Source organism: Nycticebus coucang, chromosome 6, assembly GCF_027406575.1.
Source record: "Nycticebus coucang isolate mNycCou1 chromosome 6, mNycCou1.pri, whole genome shotgun sequence".
NCBI lineage: Eukaryota > Metazoa > Chordata > Mammalia > Primates > Lorisidae > Nycticebus > Nycticebus coucang.
The window spans coordinates 61,301,570-61,313,959 of NC_069785.1; the positions used below are offsets into that span (position 1 = coordinate 61,301,570).

The window sequence follows — 12,390 nt, forward strand, 5'->3', positions numbered from 1 at the left end:
GGTTAGGGGAGGAGGATTGCTTGAGCCCAGGATGGTTTAAGGCTGCAGTAAACTATGACCACACACTACTGCACTCCAGCCTGAGTGACAGAGTGAGACCTATCACAAAAACAAACACTTTGATATGGTGACTGAGATAAAACACTGAAATGTTGCAGGAAGTAAAACTGCAATAATGAGTAATTGCTACAAATATGTATAGGAAATAGTTACTTAAGGACTTCACGTAGCTAAGAGATTTGATTGTGTCAGTTTCTGATATGCTAATTGTCACTGAATGAATGTGACACAATTATAGAACAGACTTTGAATTTGCTGTCATTTATGTTTAAAAAGTGAACAGTTTGTTGGCTTTGTTTTTATTACACATTACTTGGGATGTTTAATCTGTCATCCAGTGCTAACAAAGTAGCACTAATTCTAGAAGGTAATTAGAGGTTAGTGAAAATTCATTAATTTTTTTTCTATGTAAGTTTATGGACTGATGAATTCTGGTTCCCTGGTTAAGAACCTCCTGGCTTATCAGGAGGTAAGCCCAAGTAGTCCAGACTAGGATCTTGGAAAGAACAAAGATGTAGGAATTTGGAATAGAGATACTGTGTAACAAGAGTTTTGAGGCTAGGCCTACACAAAAGAGAATCAACAATGGCAGGATATGACATACATGGGCGGGCAGAGCCAGGAAAACTACTGGGGGAATTTCCTGGAATGCTATTAACTAGACCCTGAAGCACCCCCGGATTCATTTATGTGAGCCCATAAATTTCCTTCATGGTTCAGGCTATTTGAGTTGGGCTTTTATATTATTTTGAGGTAATGAGAAGGTTCCTAATTGATAAATTGGCCCAGAAGAGATTAGCTAGGTACTATGAGCTGTAATAGGACCGGGTATCCCTAATATTTGTTACTCTAAAAACAAGGCTAGAACAGTAATGTTCCTAGATCCTGAGGACTTTGAGGTTATGCCTCAAGACACTGGAAGGGGGCAGGGGGTGGACGGCATGGCTCTGGCTTGGGCTCTTCACCCTTCAACTTTAACCTGAAGTCTCACTTTTTAATCTCTTTTATTAGTTTCTATGTAGTATTTAGTTTGAGTTAAGGTTTCTGGTTTTAGATAAGTTTGAAACACTGGGACAGACACTTTAGCAGTTCTTCTGGCATGGAAGAACATATCTTCAAAATAACTCTGGGCGTGCGGTAGAGGGCATAATCAGGACTCACATTACCATCTTTTCTGACAACAACCATGCAAGGCAATTTTAAGCACATGAGAGAGAGGTTATAAATAACTTTTACAAAGTCACATTGCTAAGTGATAGGCTCAGGATTAGAACCCAGGTCCATGTGGCTTCATCATTTTTCCCTCACTATGTCACTAAGCCACTAGATTATTATAAAACAGATTATATTTTCTAAATATTAGAATCTCATCATTGGTCTTATTTCATTGGTTCTGAGTTTAGAGGGTAGAGGAAGGGGGAAAGATGGTAGTGATCAGTGAGACTAACCACATATGCTCTGAGTTAGGTGGTTATGTCTTAAGAAGATGAGATTTTAAGAAGTACATAGCAGTCTGCATTATGTAGGAATGATTTGTGGTATTGGAGTTCATGGAACTCAGTAGAAGATCTTTTGCTTTGTAGCATATGGTGGCAGGACTTGTGTGTTATCACCATATCATCATGGTAAATGACCCTCTTAAAGATTTTAGAGTTTTAGGAAAATCCCAGTGAAGACTAATGACTAAAATTGTATAAGGTGTATGTTAAGAATGTGGCACTATCCCATCCTTATTTACAGAGATTTGAATTTACTAAACATTTCTTTATTCTGTCTGTACTTATAATACAGTGCCTATTTTTTACACAATGATATTTGATGATTTGATTATTCTGTGCGTTTTTTTTCTGTTTCAAGATGACTCAAGGAGAACTACATCTAGTGCTGTAACGGAAACTGGCCCTCCTGCAATGCCAAGGTTACCTTCCTGCTGTCCCCAGCACTCACCATGTGGAGGGTCATCACAGAACCACCATGCATTAGGACATCCTCATACAAATTGCTTTCAGCAGCATGGTCACCATTTTCAACACCACCACCACCACCACCATACTCCCCACCCAGCTGTCCCAGTTTCTCCTTCCTTCAGTGATCCTACTTGCCCTGTGGAAAGACCTCCACAAGTACAGGCACCTTGTGGAGCAAATAGTAGTTCTGGTACCAGCTACCATGACCAGGTATGTAGAATTTGATGGATCCGTCTTTCTTTCCTACCTCCTTCCCTGTTACCCTTTACCTTCTCCTTTTTCATCTGTCTTCCTCTCTGTTTTCCCTTCCTTTTCTACCTCATCTTCCCCTTCTGCCTTTTTTCCCCTTCTTTCTTTCTTTCTTTTGTAGATGTCTAGAAAGTCCAGTGTGAGGAAGTAACCACTTGAGCTAAAGCCAACCAACCTTCCTTTTGTTATTGTGGTTCCTTCAGGGGGAGGGAAAAAAACCCTAATGATAAATTTTAGTACTAGATGAGTCACATTTTTACATGAAAAATGGCCTAATATAATGGTCTGTGGGTTTTTAAAATAAAATATTATGATTTTCAGATGATCTAAGTAAGTTACTGCAACTAATTGAGAGAACCATGGGGAAAATCAGAAGTGATATTTAATCTAAAAATCACTTTTTTATTCTGAGATTTTTTTTGATGTTTTTAGTTACATGGAGTTGAATCTGATCTTTGAGATTTTAGCTCAAAGTATTGAAAGTATAGTGTCAGCCTAATTCATGAGGAATTGGAAAATTCTCCCAGTTTCTTCCCTTCTACCTGCTACTCTCGAGCCCATTGTATCCTCCACTCATCTGGAAATAAATAGCCTTCTCAGATGTAAACCTGTAGCATGGTTTCTCAGGAACAGATGAGGTTTGTAGTTTATGGAGAATCGAAATATCAGCAAAAAATTTTAAGTAAATTAGTTGATATTATTAGTGAATGTTTGATATTGTTAGTGAATGTTTGAAGTACCCAATGCTATTTTAACTTTTGTTATGTCATCTCTTTATGTAACTTTTTTTTCTCTTTGAGACAGATCTCAAGCTGTTGTCCTGAGTAGAGTGCTGTGGCGTCACAGCTCGCAGCAACCTCCAACTCTTGGGCTTAAGCGATTCTCTTGCCTCAGCCTCCCAAGTAATTGGGAGCCTGCCACAACGCCCAGCTAGTTTTTGGTTGTAGTTGTCATTGTTGTTCGGCAGACCTAGGCTGGGTTCAAACCCACCAGCTCCAATGTATGTGACTGGTGCCCTAACTGCTGAGCTATAGGTGCCGAGCATCTTTATGTACCTTTGTTATGTATAATTCTGATATAGATCTAATTGTTGCATACTTTAAGGCCAATTTTCCTTGCTTCAGGGAAAAACTCGAACTTTGACATGTAATATGATGGGAAAAAATGCAAAAAAGTCATAGAGAAAATTCAGAGCAACCGCTTTTCTCTATAACCTGACCATTCCTAAAGTGCATGCTTCATATTTTTAAATTTCAGTGGTTAGGCCAGACCCGGTGGCTTATGCCTGTAATGCTAGCACTCTGGAAGGTCAAGGTAAGAGGATTCCTTGAGCTCAGGAGTTTGAGACCAGCCTGAGCAAGAGTGGGACACTGTCTCTACTAAAAAATAGAAAAACTAGGCAGGTGTTGTGGTGAGTACCTGTAGGCCCAGCTACTTGGAAAGCAGAGGCAAGTGGATTGTGCAATCCCAAGAGTTTATGAGGTTGCTATGAGATATGATACCACAGCACTCTATCCTCCAGGGTGACAGAGTGAGACTCCGTCTCAAAAAAAAAAAAAAAAAATCAATGGTTATCTCTTCTCCATCTGACAAAAATAATTAAGGAGGGAATTTTTCTCTTACACAATAAAGGTAGTTGCTTTTATAACAGGAAATTTAAGAGTTTAATAGAAAATCTGATTAGAAAGATTTTAGGTATTATTTTTGTTGTAGGAACAGTTGTAGATATTAACTGATTGTTTGAACTTTTTCTGTATCTTGGGAATGAGGGAGCATGAAGATCTTTCCAGGCTAGGTACAGTGGTTCATGACTATAATCTTAGCACTTTGGGAGGCTGGGGTGGGAGGATCACTTGAGGTCAAGAGTTTCAGGATCAGCCTGGGCAACATAGTGAGACATCATCTTTATATAATAAAAAAAAATTAAAAATTAGTCAGGCATATGGCTATCATCTCAGGTGCTGGGGAACATCACTTGAGCTTGGGAGTTTGAGGTTGCAGTGAGCTATGATCATGCAACTGTACTCTAGCCCAGACAACAGACCAAGATCCTTTTTTTGTTTTTTTATGGAGAGTATCTTTCTATGTTCACCAGGCTGGCCTGATAGCCTGTATTCAAGCAGTCTTCCCTCCTCAGCCTCTGCACAGCACCAGGCAGCTTTCTCTTTTGATTGTGTAATTAGCATGACTTATCATTTATAATCTATGTGAAATAATGTCATTTCCCATCTCTGTATCTATCTTGTACATTGATTTTTCTTTTTAGAATAAGGTTGAATGAACTGTTGGAATTGGGAAGAAGAGGGTTCTTGTTGATTTTTTCCCTTTTCTTTTTATTCTTTAACTTTACCCTTGGTTCCTATCAGGATATACTTTACTCTCTGAGCATGTTCTTAATCACTGACCAGAGATGACGCTAAGATTAAATTTGGTCACCTTCATAAGATATTCTAGTCCATTTGCCCAGTTATAGTCTAAATAGTAAGAAAGTATGGAAAGGATTTAAACCCTAAGCATAAATCTGTAGTCTCACAATATTTTGTTTGTTTGTTTGAGACACAGTCTCACTCTTTCGCCCTGGGTAGAATGGTGCGGCTTCATAGCTCATAGTAACCTCAAACTCCTGGGTTGGAGCAATCTTCATGCCTCAGCTTCCTGAGTAGGTAGGGCTACAGGCACCCGGTCACAATGCCTGGCTGGGTTTTCTGTTTTTAGTAGAGAGTCTAGGGGTCTCTACTAAGAGCGAGAGTAGGGGTCTCGCTCTTGCTTAGGCTGGTCTTGAGCTCCTAAGCTCAGGCAATCCACCTGCCTCAGCCTCCCAGAGTGCTCAGATTACAGGCATGAGCCATTGTACCTGGCCTTCACAATATTACTCTTTATTGTTATTTACCAGAATTGAAAACATATATTCTATTTGCCAACTCAATGGAACAAAGCCATTTACTTAACTAATTATAGACATGTAGTATAGAACAGTGGTTCTCAACCTTCCTAATGCTTCAGGCTTTTAATACAGTTCCTGTGGGTTGCGACCCACAGGTTGAGAACCACTGGTATAGAAGAAGAAAAGAGCTCTTTTTTCTCCTTCATAGCTTCTGCTGTATCGTCACCCCCCTTCCCTTTCAACATCCTAATTCCTTTTGTTATCCCCTGAACCTAGAGCCCACTGAGTCTTCTCAGGACTGCTGGGTATCCTGGGTCTCTGACAGTGGATTGTCCTAGCTTTCTTCATCTCTAGTCCCTCAGCTTCCACTATTGAGTAGTTCTTGCATCAAATCTTTATTTTTATTAATCACATTTTGAAAAGTAGTTATACTGACGCTAAGCACCAAGAAGCAATTCTTGATCTGTAATCTGCTCTAGAGGAGAAAGGAAAGGTGTTTTACTCAAATGCTTTTAGGGAAGTAAATTGCTGATGAGTAGAGATTGAACCTAAACTCTGGTTTATTTCCCAGCTTGGTAAATGTGTATTCCTAATATCTGAATACTGGCATGCCTTGGAGATACTGTGGGCTTGATTCTAGACTGCTGCAATGAAGTGAATATCACAATAAAGCAGGTTACACGAATTATTTTTGTTTCCCATTGTCTATAAAAGTTAATGTTTATACTGTAGTTCATTAACTGTATAGTGGCATTATCTAAAAAAATGTATGTACTTTAATTTAAAAATACTTTATTGCTAAAATGCCAATGATCTATCTGAGCCTTCAGTGAGTTTTAGTCTTTGTTGGTGGAGGATTTTTGCAGCCTCATTGTTGATGGCTGCTGACTAATCAGGATGGTAGTTGCTGAAGATTAGGAAGCTGTGGATATTCATTAAAATAAGACAACAAAGAAGTTTGCCACATTGACTCTTTCTTTTATGAAAGATTTCTCTGCAGCTTATGACACTGTTTGATAGCATTTTACCCACAGTAGCATTTTCTTTTTTTTTTTTTTCCTAGAGACAGAGTCTCACCTTATCGCCCTCTGTAGAGTGCCGTGGCGTCACACAGCTCACAGCAACCTCCAACTCCTTGGGCTTAGGTGATTCTCTTGACTCAGCCTCCCAAGTAGCTGGGACTACAGGCGCCCGCCACAACACCCGGCTATTTTTTTGTTGCAGTTTGGCCGGGGCTGGGTTTGAACCCGCCACCCTCGGCATATGGGGCTGGCGCCCCACCCGCTGAGCCACAGGCACCGCCCCACAATAGCATTTTCAAATGAGAGTCAATCTTTTCAAACTCCGCTGTTCTTTTATCAACTAAATTGGTGGAATATTCTGAATCCTTTGTTGTCATTTCAACATTATTTCCCAGCATCTTCACCAGAAGTAGCTTCCATCTGAAGAAACCACCTTCTTTGTTCCTCCATAAGAAGCAATGAATCTTGTATTCACGTTTTATCATGAGAGGACAGCACTTCAGTCACATCTTCAGGCTTCACTTTTAATTCTTATTCTTTTGTTATTTCCACTAAATCTGTATTCCTTCCTTCACTAAAGTGTTGATCTCCTCAAAATCATCTGTGAAGCCTACAATCAGCTTCTTCTAGACTCTGGATAATGTTGATATTTTGATCTCCTCCCATGAATCATAAATGTTCTTAATGGCATGTAGAATGGTAACTTATTTGCAGAAAATTTTCAATTTACTTTGCCCAAATTCATCAGAGGAATCACTACAACAGCTATAGCCTTATGAAATGTATTCTTAAATAATAAGATTTGAAAGTTAAATTGCTCATTGTTTCATAGGCTGCAAAATGGATGTTGTGTTAATAGGCGTGAAAACATGAATCTCTTTACATCTCCATCAGATATCTTAAGTGACTAGGTGCATTGTCAATGAGCAGAAATAATTTGAAAGGAATCTTTTTTTTCTGAGCAGTAGGCTTAAAATATTCAGCAACAGATGTGCTGTCATCCAGGCTTTATTGTTTTCTTTATAGCGCGTAGGCAGAATAGGTATAGCATAATTCTTAAGGGCCCTAGGATTTTGAGAATGATAAATGAGCTTCAAGGTTAAGTCACCAGCTACATTGGTCTTTAACAAGAGAGTTGGCCTGTCCTTTGAAGTTCAAAGTCGGGCATTGGCTTCTCTAGCTATAAAAGGTCTAGATGGCATCTTCTTCCAATAGTGGGCTGTTTTATACACAAGGAAAATCTGTTGTTCATTATAGCCATCTTCCATAAATTATCTTAGCTAGATCTTCCAGATAACTTGCTGTACCTTCTATATCAGCACTTGTTGCTTTACCTTGTATTTTTCTGTTGAGGAGACAGCTTCTTTCCTTAAACCTCATGAACCAATCTCATCTTTCTTTCAGCTTTTCTTCTGTAGCTTCTTCATCTCTTTTAGCCTTCATAGAATTAAAGATAGTTAGGACCTTGTTCTGGATTATTAGAGTTTGGCTTAAGGTATTGTTGTGGCTGGTTTGATCCATCCAGACCACTAAAATTTTCTCCATATCAGCAATAAGGTTGTTTTATTTTCTTGTCATTTATGTATTCATGGAGCACTTTTAATTTCCTTCAAGAACTTTTCCTTTGGCTTGGCACTTGTAGCTCAAGCGGTTAAGGTGCCAGCCACCTACACCAGAGCTAATGGGTTTAATGCCAAACAACAATGACAACTACAACCAAAAACTAGTCAGGCATTGTGGCGGGCGCCTGTTGTCCCAGCTACTTGGGAGGCTGAGGCAAGAGAATCATTTAAGCCCAGGAGTTGGAGGTTGCTGTGAGCTGTGATGCCACAGTACTCTACCCAGGGTGACAGCTTGAGGCTCTGTCTCAAAAAAAAAAAAAAGAACTTTTCCTTGCATTCACAATTTTAACAGTTTGGCTAATTGTTTGGCACAAGAGTCCTAGCTTTTGGTTTGGTCTGTCTCAGCTGTTGATATGCCTTCCTCCCTAAGCTTAATTAGCTTTTGATTTAAAATGAGAGATATGTGACTATTTCATTTGAACTTCTAGAGGGCCATTGTAGGGCTGTTAATTAGCCTAATTTGAATATTGTTGTGTCTCAGGGAATAGGGATGCCAAAGGAGAGGAGGAGAGCCAGGAGAATAGCTCATTGGTATGGGACAGTCAGAAAATACATTTATCATTTAAGTTTACCACTTTGTATGGGCAGGGTCCAGGGTGCCCCCAAAACAATTATGATAGTAGCCTCAGAGATCACCAGAGAGCGCCATAACAGATATAATATAATGAAAAATATTTGAAATATTGTGAGAATTATCAAAATGAGCCAGAGACATGAAGTGAGCACTTGCTGTTGGAAAAATGGTACTGATAGACTTGACAGGAGGTTGCCACAAACCTTCAATTTTGTAAAAAACTCAGTATCTGCAAAGTGCTATAAAATAAGGTATGCCTGTAAAAGGAATCAGTGGTTTAATGTTTCTTTCTTTTTTTATTTTGGTATGTGAAGAGAATTAAGAAGCAAAGCTAATTCATGATTCTGCCCGAATAATTCTATTTTCTTTGTTATTTTGAATAATGTAGATTTGTTTACACGATTAGAATTTAACTTGATTGCTTGCTATATAGAGTCTGAGATACACAGGTTGTTATCTAGAACCTTAATGTTTTTAGGACTAAAGGAGTCCCAAATTTTATTCAGGATTTAGAGTAAAGATAGTAATATATAAGTATGGTTTTAAAATTTCCTTTCTCTAACATTTTATCTCTACATACTGAGATGTATGTATTATATAAGAAATAGACTTTAAAATAATATATTAAACTTTCTAGCCAGGTACAGGGGCTCATTCCTATAATCATAGCACTCTGGGACGCCAAGGTGGGAGGATTGCTTGAGGCCAGGAGTTTTTGAGCAAGCCTGAGCAAGAGTGAGACCCTGACTCAGCTAAAAATAGAAAAATTAGCCAGGTATAGTGGTGCACACCTGTAATCCCAGCTACTTGGGAGGCTGAGGCAATAGGATCGCTTGAGCCCAAGAGTTTGAGGTTGCTGTAGTCTATGATGGTACCACTGAATTCTAGCCCAAGAGACAGCAAGATCATGTCTCAAAAAAAAAAAAAAAAGTTCGTGTTGTGATATGACCTTACATTTGATTTTTAAAAATTAATTTTAGGGGCGGTGCCTGTGGCTCAGTGAGTAGGGCGCCAGCCCCATATGCCAAGGGTGGTGGGTTCATACCCAGCCCTGGTCAAACTGCAACAAAAAAATAGCTGGGCGTTGTGGCGGGCGCCTGTAGTCCCAGCTGCTCAGGAGGCTGAGGCAAGAGAATCTCGTAAGCCCAAGAGTTAGAGGTTGCTGTGAGCCTTGTGACGTCATGCACTCTACCCGAGGGTGGTACAGTGAGACTCTGTCTCTACAAAAAAAAAAAATAAATAAAATTAATTTTAGGTTTGAAGTATAAAATACTACAATTTTTACAATGCAAAATATACAGGGTGTGCAGTTTAAAATAGTTTTACGTTGTAAATTGCATATGCACTTTATGGACACCCTGTATTTGTTGTTGTTTTTTTTAATTGTTTGGGATTCATTGAGTGTACAAAGAATTAGGTTACAATGATTGCATTTGTTAGGTAAAATCCTTCTAATAAATGTGTCCCGTCCCCAAGAGGTATGTCATACACTGTGAACCCCTTTCCGTCCCCACCTCTCCTGTATTTGGTATATATAAATATCCAAGAATTTCTTTGGTACTCAGTAGGTCTTCATATTAAAAATACTACTGTTTTCAAATTAATTCAATGATTATATTTTTCTTTTTTTTTTTTGAGACAGAGTCTCACTGTGTTGCCCTGGATCTCTGTGCTGTGACGTCTCAGCTCACAGCAACCTCAAACTCTTGGGCTTAAGTGATTCTCTTGCCTCAGCCTCCCAGGTAGCTGGGACTACAGGTGCCCACCACAATGCCTGGCTATTTTTTGGTTGTAGTTGTCATTGTTTGGCAGGCCCGGGCTGGATTCAAACCCGTCAACTCTGGTGTATGTGGCTGGAGCCCTAGCTGCTGAGCTATAGGCGCAGAGCCCATTAGGAATACTTTTATAATATAATATGAAATGTTGTGACCAAACTTCAGAAAGATAAAATATAATATTTTCGTTTTTAACACAGCAGTCCTTGCCAGTAGACCTGAGCAACAGCGGTATCAGAAGTCATGGAAGTGGTAGTTTTCACGGAGCATCTGCATTTGACCCCTGCTGCCCTGTTTCTTCCTCCCGAGCTGCAATTTTTGGCCACCAGGCTGCTGCTGCTGCCCCAAGTCAGCCATTGTCAATAGATAGTTATGGATCAAGCATGGTTGCGCAGCCCCAGCCCCAGCCTCAACCCCCTCCACAGCCCTCTCTGTCATCATGTCGACATTATATGCCACCTCCTTGTAAGTATAATGTTAACAAGGAAAAAAACTAGAAGCAATATAAATGAAGCATTGTACATTCCTCCATGAAGCAACCTTTCATTAATCCTAATTCATAAATTTTTAGTATTTATTTGGGTTTAAAGTAGGGTGTATTTTTCCCATTGTATGTTAAATCAGTCCTCTATTGATGGACATTTAAATTGTTTGTAGTTCTTTGAGTTTATAGAATAGTTTTCTAACAGTGAGATTGCTGTGTCATAGAGTATAAACTTTCAAATAAATACTGTTAAAGTTTTTCCCAAGGAAGTACACCAATTTATACTACTCATTGAGGGTGTGTGAATGAGAAAGATGGTAGGAAATTTAAATTGTATTCTCTTCTGTTAGAGACATTTTGGTAACTCTTTTCTGGGGTCCTTTTCCTATGTGGTATGTGTATATAATATATCCACACACAATGTACTTTCTCCCCTACTCCTATACTTCTTTTTTATACATTTCCAGTTTTATTTATTTATTTATTTATTTTTAGAGATGAGGTCTTGCTGTGTTGCCCTGGCTTGTCTCAAACTCCTGGGCTCAAGCGATCATCTTGCCTTAGCATCCTGAGTAGTTGGAGTATAGGCTTGTGCCACCATGTGCCATTTCCAAATGCTTTAATTTACATGTGAATTTATTTGTCTAAATTGAACTAGGAAATACAGTGTGGTGTAGTAGAACACTGACTTTAGAATACAGAGATCTGAGTTGACCTCCCAGTTCTGTGTAATAAGCTTAGTAACTTAATCTCTCTGTTCTCACTTTCTTCATACTTCAAAAATGGGAATAATTCTCTTTTCTTTTTTGTCCAGCCTTTCCCACAGGAATAGTTCTTAACGGCTATAAATTTTACTTTGACCCAAGTACTTGTTTTTTTTTTAGAGACAGAGTCTCATTTTGTTGCCCTCGGTAGAGTGCTGTGGCATCACCTCACAGCAACCTCCAGCTCCTGGGCTTAGGCGATTCTTTTGCCTCAGCCTCCCGAGTAACTGTGACTACAAGCTCCCGCCACAACGCCAGGCTATTTTTGTGTTGCAGTTTGGCCAGGGCTGGGTTCAAACCCGCCACCCTTGGTATATGGGGCCGGTGCCCTACTCACTGAGCCACAGGTGCCGCCCAGACCCAAGTACATTTATGTGCATACAAGTAGTACTACTACAATAAGAACATGTGTCCTTGCTTTTGAACAACTTATGGTCTTGATGAAGTGATAAAACAGTTGTACTAGAAATGCTATTATTTATAAGTTTTGCTATTTTATTAATAAGGTTTATTGGTAAGATATGTAAACAAAGCCAGGCACAAGCCTATAATTCCAGCTACTTGGAAGGCTGACACAAGAATTGCTTAAGCCCAGGAGTTGGAGGCTACAGTGCACTATGATCATGTCTGTGAACAGCTACTGCACTCAAGCCTGGGCTATATGAGTAAGACTAGGAATGATTAATTATTAAGTGACTAGTATACACTTAATATAAAACCTGTAAGAGATTAGTGAGTAAATTTTAGAACAAACCATACATTACATTGCATCTGCAAGTGATATGTTGAACTTTTAGGAAGAAATATCAAGAAGAATTCTTTTTTAGCTGGCAGGAACACATAAATAGAAAAGGAAGGAAAATGATCTAGGGGAATGCAGAATATATCACTGTTTTATAATGGTTAGCAACTTGTTTTGTTAGATAACTATTTAGATACCTGAAGAGTTAAACTTAAATTGATTCTTTCTGAAACAAAACTAAGATTTT

General features: G+C 39.1%; 1 protein-coding gene across 5 annotated transcripts in view; it reads left to right on the forward strand.

Moving 5' to 3' along the window:
- RNF111 (ring finger protein 111) overlaps nucleotides 1-12,390 on the forward strand; it is a 92,634-nt gene that overhangs the window by 60,089 nt on the left and 20,155 nt on the right. For all 5 annotated transcript variants that reach the window (XM_053594018.1, XM_053594022.1, XM_053594020.1 and 2 more), the window contains exons 6-7: nucleotides 1,918-2,237; nucleotides 10,354-10,618. In XM_053594018.1, coding sequence (XP_053449993.1) covers nucleotides 1,918-2,237; nucleotides 10,354-10,618 — 585 coding nt within the window. The remainder of the gene's footprint in view (nucleotides 1-1,917; nucleotides 2,238-10,353; nucleotides 10,619-12,390) is intronic.